This window comes from Egretta garzetta, unplaced genomic scaffold, assembly GCF_000687185.1.
Source record: "Egretta garzetta isolate BGI_Z169 unplaced genomic scaffold, ASM68718v1 scaffold354, whole genome shotgun sequence".
In the NCBI taxonomy this organism is placed as follows: Eukaryota; Metazoa; Chordata; class Aves; order Pelecaniformes; family Ardeidae; genus Egretta; species Egretta garzetta.
The window spans coordinates 3,539,383-3,552,383 of NW_009259593.1; the positions used below are offsets into that span (position 1 = coordinate 3,539,383).

At 34.5% G+C, this 13,001-nt stretch overlaps 1 protein-coding gene across 13 annotated transcripts in view; it reads left to right on the forward strand.

The window, feature by feature from the left end:
• Window positions 1-13,001, forward strand: part of DPY19L3 (dpy-19 like C-mannosyltransferase 3) — a 45,203-nt gene that overhangs the window by 18,946 nt on the left and 13,256 nt on the right. For 11 of the 13 annotated variants that reach the window (XR_004841900.1, XR_004841901.1, XR_004841897.1 and 8 more), the window contains 7 exons: window positions 577-678; window positions 1,470-1,543; window positions 1,784-1,942; window positions 3,407-3,529; window positions 3,897-4,008; window positions 4,576-4,632; window positions 10,304-10,386. Coding sequence is in view for 6 of the 13 variants with exons in the window: in XM_035893615.1 (XP_035749508.1) it covers window positions 577-678; window positions 1,470-1,543; window positions 1,784-1,942; window positions 3,407-3,529; window positions 3,897-4,008; window positions 4,576-4,632; window positions 10,304-10,386 (710 nt within the window). In the remaining 7 variants the exon portion in view is untranslated. Of the gene's footprint in view, window positions 1-576; window positions 679-1,469; window positions 1,544-1,783; window positions 1,943-3,406; window positions 3,530-3,896; window positions 4,009-4,575; window positions 4,633-10,303; window positions 10,387-12,622; window positions 12,718-13,001 lie in introns of all 13 variants that reach the window. The other 2 variants (XR_004841903.1, XM_035893614.1) reach the window with 2 other exon arrangements.

The window sequence follows — 13,001 nt, forward strand, 5'->3', positions numbered from 1 at the left end:
TTTTATAGTTAGACAATGTCTTCACCTATTCCAAGTTGCCTGTGAGCAGCCAAAGAACCATTCTCAGATCTGGAGCTTTGAACTGGAAAATTGCTCAAAATCCTATCAATTGACAGTTAGAGCCACAAGATACCTTTGCCATTTTTAGGTGGAAGGTGTAATGAATAGATATTTCAAAAGGCACACAATACTATTGAAATTCAGGGAATCTTGGAACACAACCAAAGTTGTACTGGGTGCCAGCAGTTGTGTAAATACAACGGGGCCACCTCTGAAGGTAAGCTGTTTGGCTAGTTACAAAACTCTGCCAAATCAATACACTAGGGAGTTTTTACGATACTGTCCCTTCAGTTTTGTGGAAGAAATATATCTTTATTCTAGATACTTGGTTATGTACATTTTTGCTTACATGAACCTAATACAAATTTGATCCTGATCAGGCCTAGCAGATAAGCTATTTCAAACAGTCTGTGTTGCTTTTGTTCCTAATGCATACAAATATACTGATATACTAATATTTTGTTCCAAATACATACAAAAAAGTACTGAAATACTAATATGAATTCCTCTTTCTAGAAAAACCTAAAAAAGGGCGGTTTGCTTAATAGGCTTGGGAAACTTATCCTCCATGTACTATTAGTCTTGTGCTTGACTCTGCTAATGAATAAATTTATCAAGGTAAGCAAATAGTTTTTAATATAGGAACTTACAAAATGTATTATGTTAAAAGCTATTTGTTAACCATACAGAAATGTCATTAAATAAAAATTGCAGTGAGATTTAGCTACATTTCAGAGAATGTGTTTTAGAAATGAAAGATCATTTTGCTAATCTTTTTAGCATATAGAGTTTAAAATATATTCTTAAAACTTCATAAATTAACAACAAATAATCTAATACACATTTGTAATTTGAAGCTCCCCTGCAATTGTATAACAAGTGTAGATTTATACTGTCTTCTGATACCGCTGAGCATTTGCAAAGTTTTTAATGGAATTTACTTTTCAATCCGTGCAAGTTAAAAGTGAATACTTGTTATAAAAATGTTGTAGACCATGCCATACTTTTAATTGCTTCTTGTGCACAGAGCTGTCTGCATATAGTTTTAGTCTCTTTGTGAGATCTATATCAACAGATAAAAATTTAGTGCACGTGGAAATTAAAAGTATCACAAAAAGATACAATAAGTCATTGAAATAAAAAATACAGCTAAAACCAACTTGTCCTGGGTAATCTTTGTCTGTAAATAAGAAACTAACCCTAATAAATATTCTAAAAAGTAAGTAACTTGCCCTTTGAAGCACAGGACCGTAATTACAAACTGAATGCTTATTTGATTGCGAAGCACCCTATCTCAGTAAGCCTATGTTGCTTCACAGTTTCATTTAAATGATGAAAAAACTGTTTACTGTGTGAAACAATTTTCTGGTACTTAAAGTATAATTTCCTTTCTTTTTCCACCTTTGTAGAAAATTCTTAATCTTGAGTCAGATGAACATATATTCAAATTCCTGAAAGCAAAATTTGGATTTGGGGCAACAAGGTATGGTTAGCTGCAATTTTGCTTTTTTGTATGACTTCATTAAGTGAAGCCTGCAGGTTGTTCTCATTTAAAATCTTGGTGATAAATCATGGATTTTTACCTCATGTTAATGTCATTTTTTTCCTTCATAATAATCTGCACAACTGTGGCATAATTTCTTGGATAATAGGAAACTTTGGTCCTTTTTGACATCAAGTTATGAAATACATGATGACAAGGATTATTCTTTTTCCTTTATAGAGATTTTGATGCTAACCTATATCTTTGCGAAGAAGCTTTCGGTTTACTACCATTAAATACTTTTTCAAGACTCTCGGATACATTACTTTTTTACGTCTACATATTTGTTCTCTTCCTTATGACAGTAGCAGCTGTAATTGTTGCCTTCCGGAACCTCAGGTAAAATATGTTTTTAAAATAACTCACATTTTTATCAATTTTCTCTTCTTCAACAGGCTAAAGAACTGACAGTTGAATACAGCAGCATATGGTATTACTTTCCACAGGTACTAAGGAAACAGTAGGACATATAATAGAGACCATCAGGCAAAATAACTAACTTCCTATTAAAGTTCAAAATACAAAGGATGTAACGAGACTGAACAAAAACATTCTTCCCTAGATTTCTTCAAGCTGTTTTGTTTGCTGTTAAAGTTTTGCAGTATATGTAGGGTTGGTTGGGGTTTATTTTGGCAGGGAGGTGGGGAGGAAGCAGGGGAAGGGTGTCTTTATAGAAAAATCAATGTTAGTTTCTTTAGTTCATCCTATTTTTCCTGTGCAAAGCACTCCCGATCAAACATTTCCTTGGTGGTATCCTCAAATTGTCCAGAAACGAGCAAGGATAGTCTGTGGTGAACTTGCTGTGGTCTCTGTGAAGAATTAGGATTGGCACTGCTGCCAGTTCCCATAGCTAGTCTGTAGGATTTGGAGGTATTTACAGAATACTAAAAGAAAATTCAAATGTAACTGGTTTGTTGTAGACCTCTCGGTTTTACATTTACAGCCTGGGCATAAGTTAGAAGAGATGATATAAAACTTGACTAAGCAAAAATTCAATGAGTGTCATGTAACTAATGCCACTCATTATAGATTTTATGGAAAACACGATAAAAGGAGGAGAGGAGGGAGGGAGAGGATCTAAGACGTTCTGAAACTATGTTATGATAATTGTGAATTCATAGTCATCTGTAAGGCATTTTGGTACTGTTCAACCAGCCTCTTAAAAACTTACTGCATGAATCAATTATAAAATCAAAAGACACTGCAGCTCTTATTTTCTGTAATCCTAAATGTAATCCCAAACATTACTCTAATTTTTAACACTGCCCAGTTATCTCGGTTACTCCCCACCCGAAAAAACAGGGAAAACCCACACACATTTAAGCAGCTTCTTTTTTTTGATCAGCCCTCAGCATACGTCCATAAGACTAGCCACATCAAACAATAACCAGTCCTTTCAGCACTTCTTTTCTGTAAATTTACTTCCAGTCTATGGCTTTAGTAGCATCCAGCACAACCCCACAAAACACAGTTGAGTTCTTCACTCTCATCAAAAGCCCTGTGAACCCTGTGGCAGTAAACCAAGTGTGCCTTTCTGTAAACAATTTTATCTCATTCTAAAACAGCTCATCTAAACCCATTGCATTTCCAGAAAACTAGACATGAAAATAAGTACCTGATGCTGCATCAAGTTGATGCTATCAGGCTTAATTATATGATAGATACAATAGAAGATTGTGGACCGACAGCAGCAGTATTGCTCTTCAGCATCAGAAGGATTAATTGTTTTTTAAAATACAGACAACTATATGAAATACATTACAGAACTTGATATAACACTTCTTGTTTCTTCTGTTTAATTAGTGGTTCAAATCAAGTACAGTGCGTGGAAAAAATGGAAGAATGCACAATAACACTGAAGCCTGATGCTGCTTACAACTTAATGCACACAGTTCTTTTTGGATGTCTGGCATTAAGCACAATGAGGTATTTTTTTTTTAATTCTACTGAAGGCTTTTTTGGACAATAGTATATAAAAATATACTATTTTTATAAGAGTGTAAAGTTAAAATGTGTTGACCACAAATGGATAGGATCATGAACGTCCGTTCTTTCCCTGGTGTGTTTCTGCTTGTAGACTGAGGCATTTCCCAAAATGCTGCCAAAAAGAATACTTGGAAGTTTGGGGGCAGAGGTGTTCTAAAGAACACATAGCAAAGTCAATCTTGTACTCAGTTATTTCAGAATCCTGAAAGTCCAAGAAAACTATGTTCGTAATTTCTCTAACTACTCTCATCAACACAGCTTAGCAGAGCTCCAGATGATCAGCAAAAACTTGTCTGTATTCTTCCAGAATGAAATACCTCTGGACATCCCACATGTGTGTATTTGCATCTTTTGGCCTGTGCAGTACAGAAGTATGGAAACTTATCCTGAAGTGTATTCATCTCTACACATCACAGAGGGTTAGCACTATACTTACAGCGTTTAATGAAATTTGGTTTTGCTCCATATCTAAACCAAACCAAGACTGAGAATTATAGGACATCTGAAATGAATATTGTTTGTAGTCCTCTTAAACTGGATATCTCTGAAGCACGTTTGTATAAATTTAGTAAGTAAAATGTATTTTCTAGTGGTTTATATATTAAACAATTCCATTTGAACACACTAGATGGCAATATAGATGTTGCTATGAAAAATAACCACAATTTAACTAAAAAAGTCTTAGTCACCATATTAGGAAATTATCAGCGATCTGAGAAGACCTTTACAGTCTACTATACTGAATGATACAGTGTTTTCCACTTTGTAGAAGATAGATTTAAGTATATAGCTTAAATCCATCATTTGTGATGGGTCTGTAATAAGGGGTTTACTTGAAAACAAAATCAGAATATGGTCTTAAAATTCAAACTCTAAATTCTACCACATGATAAACGCAGTCAGATATCAACAAATTAAAAATTAAGTCTATCCAAATACATGTATCATCAGAATAACCAGTATTTTTTTTTTGTGATTTCTCTTAGACACGCATGATAAAGTATTTTATACCAATAATTGCATTACTATACATTTCACATAAGGTAAGAAATTTTTTTCTTAATTTCTTGGCATTTTTAGTTGCATGGATTTTTCCTTTTCTCGTAAAGGGATATTGTTTTATGAATAATTACATACGTTTGTAGCTGAATTTTAAAAATTGGGATACACTACCTGAAGTGCAAGTACCTTTATGCGTATGAAATTGTACGTAAAAGATCAGTTGGGCTCATTTGATCTGAAGTAGTTGTTCATAGATACAAATGTTTGTCTGATTGTATGTGTAAGTTACCAGGTGTTATTTAAATGCATAGTTTTATGGAAATGTAAGTTGTCTGGTTTGGTTTTAACTAAGTTGCAGATAAGATGCAGATTGTTAAATTTTGTAATGATTCATTGTAGGAGCAGAAATAATCACAACGTTTTATACTGCTGTGCCTCATCTCATATGTTTTAAAGTACAGAATTGTTAAACTAGTTGACTACTTATGTTATCTTCAGTCTGTCCCAGAAAGAAATTATTATTTTGGCCAACATTTAAATGTAAATACATAAGACATTTAAAATAATAACATGTGCAAGATTATTAGTCTGTCTGTCATGGCAGGGAGTTTTAGAACGTTAATTTAATGGGCATAAATATGTATTTACATAGACAAAAAATTCAGATGCTACTTTGCTGGAGAAGTAATTTCTGCAGTACCTAGTGTGAGATGAGAATATTTCTGTTAAATAATTACCTTCGGAGAAACTGAAGGTGAATTTCATTATTAAAGTTAAAAAGGCATAACAGTTAAGAAAGCTGCTGATAGAGTTCACTCTGGAAGTCTGTTCCCACCTTTAAAACAGTGAAATGAAAAGTCCAAAAAGACTGTAACAGTTTGTTTAGTAAAATTGCACTGATGTATTCCACTTATATTTCTTATTATACTGCTAGAGGACTTTTTAGGATTTTTTTTTCCATTGGTAATGATGGTTAGGAAAGTCATTTACCATTTTCATCATCTTTGAAAAGGATAGAAATAATGCCATTCCTTTTGGTATGGGTGATGCCAAGAGCATGACATTCTAATAAATAGTCTAATGTGACACATCAACTAGGAATAATTTTCCTCCCACTCTTCGTAAGCAGATGTGAAGTACCTAAATCCTGTCAGATTCAACTCTGAAGTCAACGGAAGTCGCCGATTTTCATAGGCTTTAGATCAGTCATTAGTTGTGCTCAGTCTGCCTGAAAGGCATAATTTTTGTGTTTCTTCTAAATATAGGAAATAATTTTTATTGACATTAAAAATACCATTTTTCAAAGTGCTTAGTGGGAATAAAGAAATACATCATCTTCGAGTATTTTTTTTGTCTTAAGTCATTTCTTGCAGTTCAGATACCAGAGGAGTGGGATATCTTTGTGTGTGCATCTTTTCAGCAAAGCTGTAAGAGTTAGTGAGCCTTCAGGAAAGAAGCCTGCCTGGCAGGTAAAACTTGTTACCAGGTTCCCTGGTAATGGTCAGAATAAAAATTCTTACAGAGAGATATCCAGAAAGTATCCATTGCTTCTGTGAGAACATGTTTATATAGTCTCTATCTAAAACCTTTAGAAGCAAACTGGCAGTGCAAGTAGATTTTGATAAGAGACTTATCTTTCTCCTTTCCAGGTAAGAATTTATCTGTTCATGCACTGTGACTGCTCAGATTGCATGAGCTGCTTGCATATTCACCACAAAGTTAATTGGTCATTATGGCTAGTTTTCTTGAACTAGTAGTAGGGCAACTTTGTATTCCGCTACCTGGTACGGTTATGTTTGTCAGAAGAACTATTCGTTAGTGCCATTCCTCAAAATAGGAGTTTTATGGGATTATTAACCTAATCCTGAATAAGCTAATGAAAGCCTCTTTTGAGGCATGTGCTTACTACAGTCTCAAATAGATCACTTGAGCAATAATTTGAGATACAGATGCAGCTACAATGCTAGCTATCTTTCAGATTTCAAGTACAATATGTTTTGAGACCTATATTTCTATTTACACAAGTTTTCCTCATGAGTATAGCACAAACTTCTTTTACATAAAGTGGAAGTGCGAAGTATTTCCATGCATACTTTAGCTGTGCTGCAGATAACACATATATAATGCACTACTAAATATTATTTATGTTTCACTTCATACTGTTTATATGTAGATTTCAGCCATGTCTCTGTCCATTGCATTTAACTTCTCAACAGAATAATACCCATCAATGTGTGTTTGTATGTTAGTCATTCCTAAAGAAACTGTTGGTACTTAAAATTAGTTCCTGAGCTTCAGCAATCTGTAGTTACTGGTTTTCCCAAATTTTCTTGATTTTTTTCTTTGCTAGTAAACTATCTATTTGTACAATTTCTCAGCCTCTCAAACTGCATTTTTATCTTAATCATGGCCAAGTCCTTTTGCTCCAAACATACACATTTATTGCAGCACATAGCACAACATATACGAATTATCTGAGCAGTCTTTCACTATACTGAAGAGCTCCCTGCATATACTCTATGTATTTATCCTTCAAAACTAAAGTATGTAAGCTTGACAGTCTGTAGAAGAAATGACAAAAGAAAATGTCATGTCTATTTATATTTGTAGCATCAAATCCTGTTGCTCTAAGGAGATTCTTAATTTTCATTCTTAGGCCAACAGAACTATAATGTAGTAGTACTTGCTTTTCATTTACACTCAGAGGCCAAAGGAATTGATGCTTAACACTTCGAATTCAAAATAAATGTCCTTGTATTTGAGAAGTACTGAACTCCCATAATCGTCAGTGGACTGTTCAGCACCTCCAAGTTTGTGACTAGCACAATTGTCTAACTCTGGACTTTCTAGCTAGAACGAAAAAGATGCAAGCTTTTAAAAATCTCTGGGTTATTACAGCCGCTGAGTTAAAAATTGTCACGTGTATATCCTCAATATATGTATTTGGAGATAGTAACTATTAATAAATTGAAGGACACTGAAAACCCAAAGCACATCAGATACTCAATAAGAAGCTTAAGCATTGGTATATTGTGTGAAATCCATGATCATGAGACAGAGGCATAACAAATATGAAAGAGAAAGCTGAAATCTTTCTCCAGTATAAATGTTTTCACTCACAAAAGATTTAATTTTACTCCTGAAAGTTAAAAATTGTCTTGCATCCACCAAGGAGCTAGGGAGGGGGAACAAACAACTTTAGTACCTGAATCTCCTAATAATTCAATTCCTTTTTATAGTCATGTAATCAAGTTCAGAGTTTATGGTTTAATTTATTTTTGTAGATTGAAGGTTTTAGTGATATTTTTCAATGAGTAATTACATACCTTAAGGAAAATATTCCCCATTATGAGTTTAGAGTATGCCACCTTTCTATTTTCTTGGCTTTCTTTTTGGTTTTGATGACAGTCAGCATAACACGTCATATTACCTTTTCCTATCCAAGTGTTTTTTAAGCCTTTTGGAAATTACAAATCCTTAAGATTTTTCCAGTCCAGAATGAAATCCCTGTGTTGCTAATTTAAGCCACTTGATAACAGGCTTCTCTTCCTGAAGACTTTGGCTCCAGAAACCAGCATGTTACAATCTGGAAACCTCTTTTACATACCACTCATTATTCTGAACAGTTTGTTACATCCCCCTTTACTTATCTAAATAATCTGATATACTCCATCTATTCTTTTTATCCATTCCTTGTATCACAGAATGCTTTTTCTCAATCTGACATGTACTTGATTTACAAGATGTTATATCTCTGTTATTGGTCCATATTTTTTATATGCTTTACTTTTTATTTACTTTGTCATTGTTATTCTATTGTATTTGGAACTCCTGAAGTTCCTCAGTTTCCTCTTGGCTCAACTAATGTAGTGTTACCTGAAAATTTTGCTACCTCAATTCTCTTTTTAAATTCAGTAATAGCAAACCCCACTATGGAAATTTTCCTCCAGTGAAAACTGCTTGTACTTACTCAAAAGTTGCAGTAGTATGACATTGTGACTTGAAAAAACGATATAGATTATTTAATGCCATGTAATAGTCCCAGCATTCAGTAGATAGCACAGTGTCACTAGATTCTCAGTAGATTGCAGGGCAGATTCACAGCATGATCTAGAAGCAAAGCAGAGCCCATTTCCTTCTGTCTCCATCCTGAAGAACTCCAAGCTCTCAAAATGTTTAGCTATCCAGGTAGTTCAGCAATGAAGAGAGGAAATTTTGATTCATTATGAGATGTACAGTCTCATTTCACAACTGCTTAATTTATGTACTAATCTCTCAAGATCTGAAGCGCAGAAATATTTCTATTACAATACTACTGTACTTCTCAAAACTCTAAGGTTGTGATAGATCCAGAATTATCTTTTAGATGTTTCTCAATCTACTAGTCAGTATTACTTTAACAAATGTATCAAGTAAACAGTTAAACTAGTATCTTTATTGGCCCAATGATATCTCCTGCTCCCCAGTCCTCCTACATAATTACAGTTTTAGTGAAAGAAGGCGTATTTTTGCTAAGTAGCTCAGCAGCAGCATCACATTCTAATTCCTTCTGAACTCTGGGATGAATATTATCTAAATTGGATGATTTATGGCTTTTTAGATTGTCAGGCAGGTTTTCTTGTAGTTTTTCCTGTGACATTTTGCTTTGCAAGCCAGCAGTCCTTACTATCTAAAGAAAGCAGATTTGGAATAGGTTTCACCACAACACCCTCTGTAGTAAAGAATGATGCAGAGTAATCAGTTAGTCATTAGAATTGTCATTATCTTTCTTAATTACTCCCTTTTGGCCTTGAATATTCACTAGCTTAAATAACAAGAAACCCTTAAATAAATCGTTGTTCTGTTAGCTTTTTGGGGGGGAGAGTCAAGCTTTTCAGAATCTATTTCAATCCTTATTTCTCTTCTCCAGATTTGATTTATGTATTCTTTGTCTTCAGTAAATTCTGAAATGGTTTTCCCCCAATAGTCTATTGGATGTTGCTGTTCAGTGACACTTTTTCTTTCCTTCAGTGGTTCTCCCAATTCAAACTTCTGAAATGCTAGTAATGGCATCCACAGCACATCTAATGATTTCAACGTCTGATACAGATTTCCTACCTTTTTTTTTTTTTCAGTTGTAAGTTGCCTTTCCAAACTTAATGTTAATTCCTGAGGCCTTTCCTTCTCCTGTAACCGTGGGCATTATTTAATCGCTTGGCTGTCACATATTGAACTAGTACATGATGCCTCTTTATCTTGTTCCTTTTCTTAATGCTTGGTCTGTCAAGAAAAAACATTAACATTCATTCGGTCCAGGGAACCAAAATGGTTCACCTGTAAAGTAGATAGAATGCACAAGTCACATTTAGTGGCAACTTTTAGTTTCCCATCTATTTTAAGATACAAATTGATCTCAACTAATAGAGTTCTGGAAACCTCCAGTGATATGTGCGTCTGAGAAAACCTGTTCTTCTCAGGCTCACCACAACAAGTAATTCTGTTCCTTCTGGTCATCTGGCAGGAACTGCAGATCTCAAACTCTGAAACTGTGTATTCACACTGCAATGACAGCCGCCTATCCTTCATTAGAAGGATAGATACGCTTATGTCTTAAAACTTATCCATGAGCTGGACTAGATCAGTTACCAGCTAAGAGGAAATAATATGTTTCAGTATCCAAAACTTGTTTTGTACATTCTGTCTTCAGTTTGTTTTATTTTCTTCTCATTATAGTTCTGGCCGGGAATAATGGATGAGCTGTCAGAGCTGAGAGAATTCTATGACCCAGACACTGTGGAGCTGATGAACTGGATTAAGTAAGAGGATTTTTTCTCTATTTAAGTTAAATGCTATTTGTGTAGAGCTAATGTTCTTAGTTACAGTGTTCTCCTTATTTGTCACAGCTCATCAGTGAACTCTGGTGACCCATGGAGATAGTTAAGGATGAACGGGCTATCAAGAGGTTAGCATATTAATGGCTGTGGAGAAGAGCTATATGCAAGGTCCCCCAGACTGCTCTGCTCTATTGCATGTACATCAGGGAACTGGTTGAGTCCATTTACTCTCATAAACACACACATAGTTTTCCTAGCGCAAAGAGGTCAGTTTGGAGGTGTCAAATTTCTTCCATCGTATTATAGCTACCTCTTCACATTAATAGATCTTTGCAGTGAAATAATTTTATTTTTATTTTTTCCCCCCAACCTGGTGTTCTTCTCTTTTCAACTGTATAATTTTAAAAAGCTTGGATGTACAGTTGTAGGGCTGGAAAATCTCTACTCTGCAGTCTGTTTCTTGAACTTTAAAATCATCTAAGTTGTTTATACTTATTAGAATTAATCCCACTATGTGTTCTAAACTGTAAACAAAATACTTGTAATTGAACTTGAACTTGCCACGGCTGAGCATAGGTACAAAGTCTCTTTCAGGAGTATGAGTTAATCATTTGAATCCCATCTTATCACTTCTGCTTTCTCACAGAGCGTAGGAAGGTATTTTTTAGGTGGAAAGAGTTTGGAATACTGCATGTAGAAGATCCTGAGAAAAAGGGCCAGGTAGGATGTTCTCTGGAGGAGGACTGTGTTCTCTATTAACATACAGTAACCACTGAAAACTTTCAGGTTAAGTTCTGAACAGAGATATTCCTGGGACTTGTATTTGGAACTTTGAGAAAGATTTTTTTTTTTTTTTTTTTTTTTTTTTTTTTTTTTTTTTTTTTTTTTTAAAATATCAGTTTCATCTTCTGGAGGAAAACATTCTGAAAGTAAATCTGAATTTACTACATTTAGCATTGAACTATTTTAAGTTTTTCCTTGGAGCCCTGTATTGTGTTTTCATGTGCACTGAACTTCAGTGAAGCCAGTCGTCCAGCCTATTCTACCCATAGCAACATATTTATACTCCATAATGTTGTATTTCTTTAATCCATAAACTAGAAGGAGTAATTTAGAAGTAAAATATATTACAAGCCTTCACTGACTTATTTTGAAAGCAGGCCATGGTTTTTTCCATCATTTAGAATCTTCGCAGCCATATTGACACGTATTTGTGACTAATGTTTACCAGCCAGTTCCATTTAGCACTACTGTTTTATTAAAAGATGGTAAATGTCTGATAGTTCAGGTCTCCTGTGTACAATATATGGAGTTATATATAGATTTATACATAAAATATGCATGTGGAGCTATTCCCAGACATGAACTGGATTTGACTGCATCCGATGAGAATAATTTTTCATACGTTCTTAGTGCTGAGAATGCTAAACTGGTGCTTGTCCTCTTTTCATTTTAAGTCATGACAGACAATTACAGAGGGAAATTTTCTACTTAGAATTTATTGTGTTTAGAAATATTATTCATGTAAAGAAGAGTTAATTATCTGTGCTTTAAATACAACTCAACAAAATTTATGGTAAGTTTCTCGAAGTGGGACAGATTTTTTTAAGTTTTGATGCGCAAGAAAAATATTTTACTACACTAACACTTTATAGTTCTGCTGTAGTTAATGATCTGTCAAGGTTGGTGTCAGGAACTAATCATTCATTATTAAAACTCAGTATAAGAAGCTCTAATTTGTCATGTATAGCAGTGAATTAGGAATAACTCATCTGTCTTGCAATCTTTCCACAACAAGAAAACCCTTCTATCTGCTTAGATCTAAATGCAGATTAACTTGTCCAAATATACAGTCTGAATAATAGCCAACTATTAGTCTGTCCACTGTGAAGTGTCTGCAGATGTATTTTTTCCTCTTCCTCTTACTAAAATTACCATAGCATTTTCAGGAAGATATACTGGTTTATATCTTTACGATAAAGTTACTGCATAGTATTGGACTGCATCTATTGCAGAGTGCAATTTTTTACATAATGGTTTTGCATATCCCAGTCTCTTGCTTTTTCCAACCCACCACCTCATTTCCTTAGCTTTTTTTTTATTAAAAAAAAAAAAAAAAAAGTCGAGAAGGTCCTGCCAATGACCCAGGGATAGTTCACAGCTGTGTTCCCAGATGGGAGGTATATTAAAATTCTTAGTTTTGGTCTTTCTCCCTAAGACAACAGGAACAACATGCTCATTTGTGAGATGGGGAAGAATATCAGTAGCATGAGCAAATCAATAGCGTGAACTTCCCTACTCTGTTTACTTCTGGTAAGTGTTTAAGAAGCAATGTCTTCTGCCTTTAAAGGGGAAACCTGTCTAGAATTGTGGAATATTTCATAAGCAGTTACCAAAAATTATAGAAAAGCTTCTTAGAAATCTCAGACAACAGCCAAAACAGTGGAAAAGTCAACTGAGACTGAGATTCGGCAGAGCATAGTTCAGGTGTGGGGGACAAGTAGGCAAATTTTTTGTATTAGCGGAAACCCCACAAATTTCCAAAGAGCTCCTAAGGTTACAAAAATGGAATACCTATGTTTCAATGATGGTTCTTT